Below are 4,285 nucleotides of genomic sequence, written 5' to 3' on the forward strand. Positions count from 1 at the left end.
ATCCTTCAACAAGTCGGTGATTGTGGCATTGCCAATTTCAATTTGGCATCAATTGAGAGAGCCCAAGACAATTTTACATGATTCGATGAGTACAAGTCACTAATTCAATCATTAATAAGGAAATTATCCTATCAGTTATCCCCTGGAAAAAGACCTTGATCTCTTTTATCAATCGTTGTCTCACCAAAAATGCAAATTAATGACTGATGATTATGATTTTCCTTTCAACTAAAAGTTCTTTGCTTGTCAAGCTTACTAGCAAATTGGCAAAGAATGAAGGTAAACAATATTCAGAAAAAAAAAAAAAAAAATTGAATCCAACCACAACAAGACTTGATAACGAAATTGCAAACAGTACCTACATGGACCTGAAATTAAAACCAAACCTAAGCCTTAATTCCTATGTTCCACGATATCACTACAAAATAACTCCCGTTTTAATCTATAACTTAAAACATCACAGCATGCAAGAAATGACCTAATAGAAGAACCCAAGAACTTTGCCTCCAACATTCTTTCTTCTTGCCTCTTCATGATCCATGATACCAGCAGATGTAGTCAGCACAATGTATCCAAACTGAAATATATCAAGTGTCATTACCAATAGTTACAACACCCAAACACAGAACAATCACTTTGAACCAGTAAACCTAATTACGTATCTACGAACTATAACTACATACAAAAACAGTACAAGGCAACCTCCAATATTAATTTGCATTGATTAAGTTATTTATTTTCCAGCCTTAAAATTTCAAATAAATGTGCAAAATAAACAGGACCTAAACGTATTGTTTGCTCTGCCCCTACACAAAAAAATGGTAGAATGCAAATGATGAACACATCATATAGATGTAGCAGAAGTGAATCTAAACGTACAATGATACCAATAATCATCAAAGAGACTTTTGCTAACCTGTCTAGATGGAAGAAGTCTAGCAGTCCATGACTCAATCTCCTTGACACCCACATCAAAACGGGGACTGATGACGCCACATTTGTTTAGCCTTCCATTCAATTCAACGACGATCTTGCCAGACCTGTGATCATCAACATACTCGAACTCACCAATGTAACCTGAAACATGAACAAGATAGCAATTAACACTTTAAAAGCGTTACATTCATTATGAGCCAACTTGATCACGCAACCGATACTAAGAAAACAAATTCAGCTAAGATCCATACCATGCTTTTGCATGACAAGAAGAAACTTGATGATGACTTTAGATGAGGGCCTGATGAGAACTTGGCGCTTGCCACGCTTCTCAGCATTGTACATAGTCTTAAGAGCATCATTCAATACACTAATTCTAACCATGGTTGCTCAATTAAGCTGCATAACAGAGGATGAATTTCATCAACAAAGTAAATGCATTCCGAATATTATCAGTAATTCAACCAAATAAACGCTAGGCTCCATTTGATATAAATCAGATAGTAATAGTAAAGGATTAATCTACTCACTACAATCTCAATCTCTCCATTACAGTAACATAAACCAAACCTCCTACAAAGCATTATCTATACAATTATACAATCCAAAACCATCAAAATTATGAAGTACCCCAGAAAATATAAAACTTCCAACAAAACTCATATGATAGGCAGAACAGATTTAAGATAAGATATCAATTCTAATTTGACTGAATAAAACCCCAATAAAATCGAGTAAATTACACCTATTTTTTCTAAATCATAAACACATTCGTAAGATCCAGATAGAAAACGAATTTACTCCCCCAAAGTCACAAAATTCATATTTATTTTCATGTAAATTAGTAACATTGTATTACCTAAAACATGCTCTTCAAGCAATCAAAATTCAAAACAGACCCGATCAAATTTTAACTATCTTTTCATTTCAATAATAATTCGTTGATGTGAAAAATTAGGAGAACAAATCAATTAAAATTTTAAGGATATTGTAGAACAATCAGAAAATAGAAAAGAAGAACTGTACCAGAACGAGAAGTAAATAATCGTCGGAGGGCTTCCGAGCACAAAAATTTAAGGAGAGAGAAAGAGAGTGAGCGACTGGAGGTGTTGTGAGGGTTTTAAGACGGGCACTGAATCAGAAACCCTAATTCAACTCAACGAAAGAATAGATACTTTTTTACCACTCTGCCCTTCCAAATTTCTACAAGTTTGGCTTTTTGTTAGTTGGTTAATTAAAGGGTGTTACTAAATATCGCCACCCCTTTTCATTTTATCGCCACCTATCAAAATTACATATTTTTCATTGGAGTTTAAAAAAATACAAAATTGCCACAGGACTTAAAACTTAATTAATAAACGTAAATCACACTTAATAACACTATTAACAATTTAATGCGGAAGATTTGTCTATATATATCAAATTCTGAGATGCGTATGAAGTACAAATTCAAACACGGTACTATCTCTCTAAAAATTCTTAAAGAAGTTGTCACCCGTAATTGGTTATAAATATGGCTAACGAAAGCGACTATGAATCCGATGCGGTACGTAAATTTTTCGATTTGAATCGTTGGAAATTAAAAAAAAATAATAATAATAAATCGCACAAAACTGCGAGATTGAACCATGGTTCAGTTGCACAAAACTGAGCGACTGGACCATGGTTCAATCGCACAAAACTGGGCCGCTGAACCATGGTCCACTCGCCCAGTTTTGTGCGACTGAACCATGGTTCAGTCGCCCATTTTTGTGCGATTTGTAATTTTTTTTATTTACGTTTTTTTTAATTGTTATTGTTATTATTATTGTTGTTTTAGTTATCGTTATTTTTTTATTATTGTTGTTGTTGTTATTATTATTATTATTATTATTATTATTATTATTATTATTATTATTATTATTATTATTATTATTATTATTATCATTATTATTATTATTTTTATTATTATTATTGTTGTTGTTGTCATTATTATTATTATTATTATTATTATTATTATTGTTGATAATTTTTTTTTCATTTTTTTATTTACGTAATTTTATTATTATTATTATTATTACTACTATTATTATTATTGTTGTTGTTGTTGTTGTTGTTGTTGTCGTCATTATTAATTTTACTTTTCGTTATTTATTTATTATTATTATTATTATTATTATTATTATTATCATTATTATTATTATTATTATTATTATTGTTGTTGTCATTATTATTATTATTATTGTAGTCATTATTATTAATATTATTATTATTTTAGCATTAGTATTGTTATTAATTTTTGTTATAATTATTATTTATATTTACGTCATTAATGTAATTAATTTATATTATTTTATATTTCAAATTTGCAGGAGTATGAAAACTTTGGAGACAGCGTAGACTACTCCGGTAGCTTTGTTACGGATAGGGAATTTATTTCCGTAGATGAGTTACATAGTTGGGCCGATGCGATAGCAATAACAATTGGTTTCAATTTACACATGCTTCTTATAAAAAGAAAGAAGGACGTTCTAGAGTTAGTGTCTATTTAAGATGTCACCGCTTTGGTAATATTAGAGGTGATGTACAGAATCTAGATAATACTGCCCGACCTGGTTCTAAAAGTAGAAGTTGTGGGTGTAAATTTTTGATTATAGGAAGTAGTCGTAAACTACTAGAAAGACCTTGGACGGTAAGGGTGTGTCCTGGTGAAAAAGAAAAACATAAACACCTGTTCTTAATCTATAAGATGGTCATGTAAGGGCGAATAGGATCAATGTAGATATTCGGAAGCACATACGACAGCTTAGTGCAACCGGAATGCAACCGGCCTTTATTATGAATTCTATTAGAGATAATTTTCCTGGTTTTTATGCTAGTATGAATCAGATATATAATATTAGGCAATCAATAAGGAGGGAAGAGATGGAGGGTAGGACTCCCCTTCAACACTGTCTTCATATGGCCACAGAACTTAATTACGTGGTCTGGACAGACATGGATATCGAAGGGCAATTGAGCAGACCTTTAATTGCAAATCCTACCTCTATCCAAATGATACGTACGTGGCCGTATGTTGTGTTGATAGATACAACGTACAAAACGAACAAACAAAAGTGGCCACTATGTGAAGTGATCGGAATGACGCCAACCAATCACAACTTATTGGTTGCGTTTTGTTTGATGCGAGATGAGGCGGCTGTGTCGTATTCGTGGGTGTTGCAAGGATTGAGAGGTATTTTTGGCACTGCTCAGACTCCTAGCGTCATTGTAACCGATCGAGACGAAGGTTTATCTGCAGCTATTCGTGACGTCTTCCCAGGTAAAAAGGCTTTGTTTATTCATTATTGTCGTTATATCTAATGATTAT

The 4,285-nt window shown here is 32.3% G+C and overlaps 1 protein-coding gene across 1 annotated transcript; it reads right to left on the bottom strand.

The window, feature by feature from the left end:
• Nucleotides 1-263: 263 nt before the first annotated feature.
• LOC130802721 (40S ribosomal protein S15a-1) lies at nt 264-2,116 on the bottom strand. The gene is made up of 4 exons (XM_057666762.1): nt 1,963-2,116; nt 1,188-1,335; nt 917-1,077; nt 264-577 (listed from the first exon to the last, which is right to left on the bottom strand). Exons 2-4 carry the CDS (start codon nt 1,318-1,320, stop codon nt 479-481), a joined length of 393 nt encoding a protein of 130 aa, XP_057522745.1. The 5' UTR covers nt 1,321-1,335; nt 1,963-2,116; the 3' UTR covers nt 264-478.
• Between the last annotated feature and the right edge of the window lie 2,169 nt (nt 2,117-4,285).

Source organism: Amaranthus tricolor, chromosome 16 (genome assembly GCF_026212465.1).
Source record: "Amaranthus tricolor cultivar Red isolate AtriRed21 chromosome 16, ASM2621246v1, whole genome shotgun sequence".
NCBI classification, from domain to species: domain Eukaryota; kingdom Viridiplantae; phylum Streptophyta; class Magnoliopsida; order Caryophyllales; family Amaranthaceae; genus Amaranthus; species Amaranthus tricolor.

What these genes read in the sequence shown, in the direction of transcription:
- LOC130802721 (XM_057666762.1), bottom strand. Translation starts at nt 1,320, where the DNA reads ATGGTTAGAATTAGTGTATTGAATGATGCTCTTAAGACTATGTACAAT. An exon ending in TCTTGTCATGCAAAAGCATG is followed by an intron (nt 1,078 to 1,187) that starts GTATGGATCTTA and finishes TTCATGTTTCAG; the next exon opens with GTTACATTGGTGAGTTCGAG. An exon ending in GACTTCTTCCATCTAGACAG is followed by an intron (nt 578 to 916) that starts GTTAGCAAAAGT and finishes GATATATTTCAG; the next exon opens with TTTGGATACATTGTGCTGAC.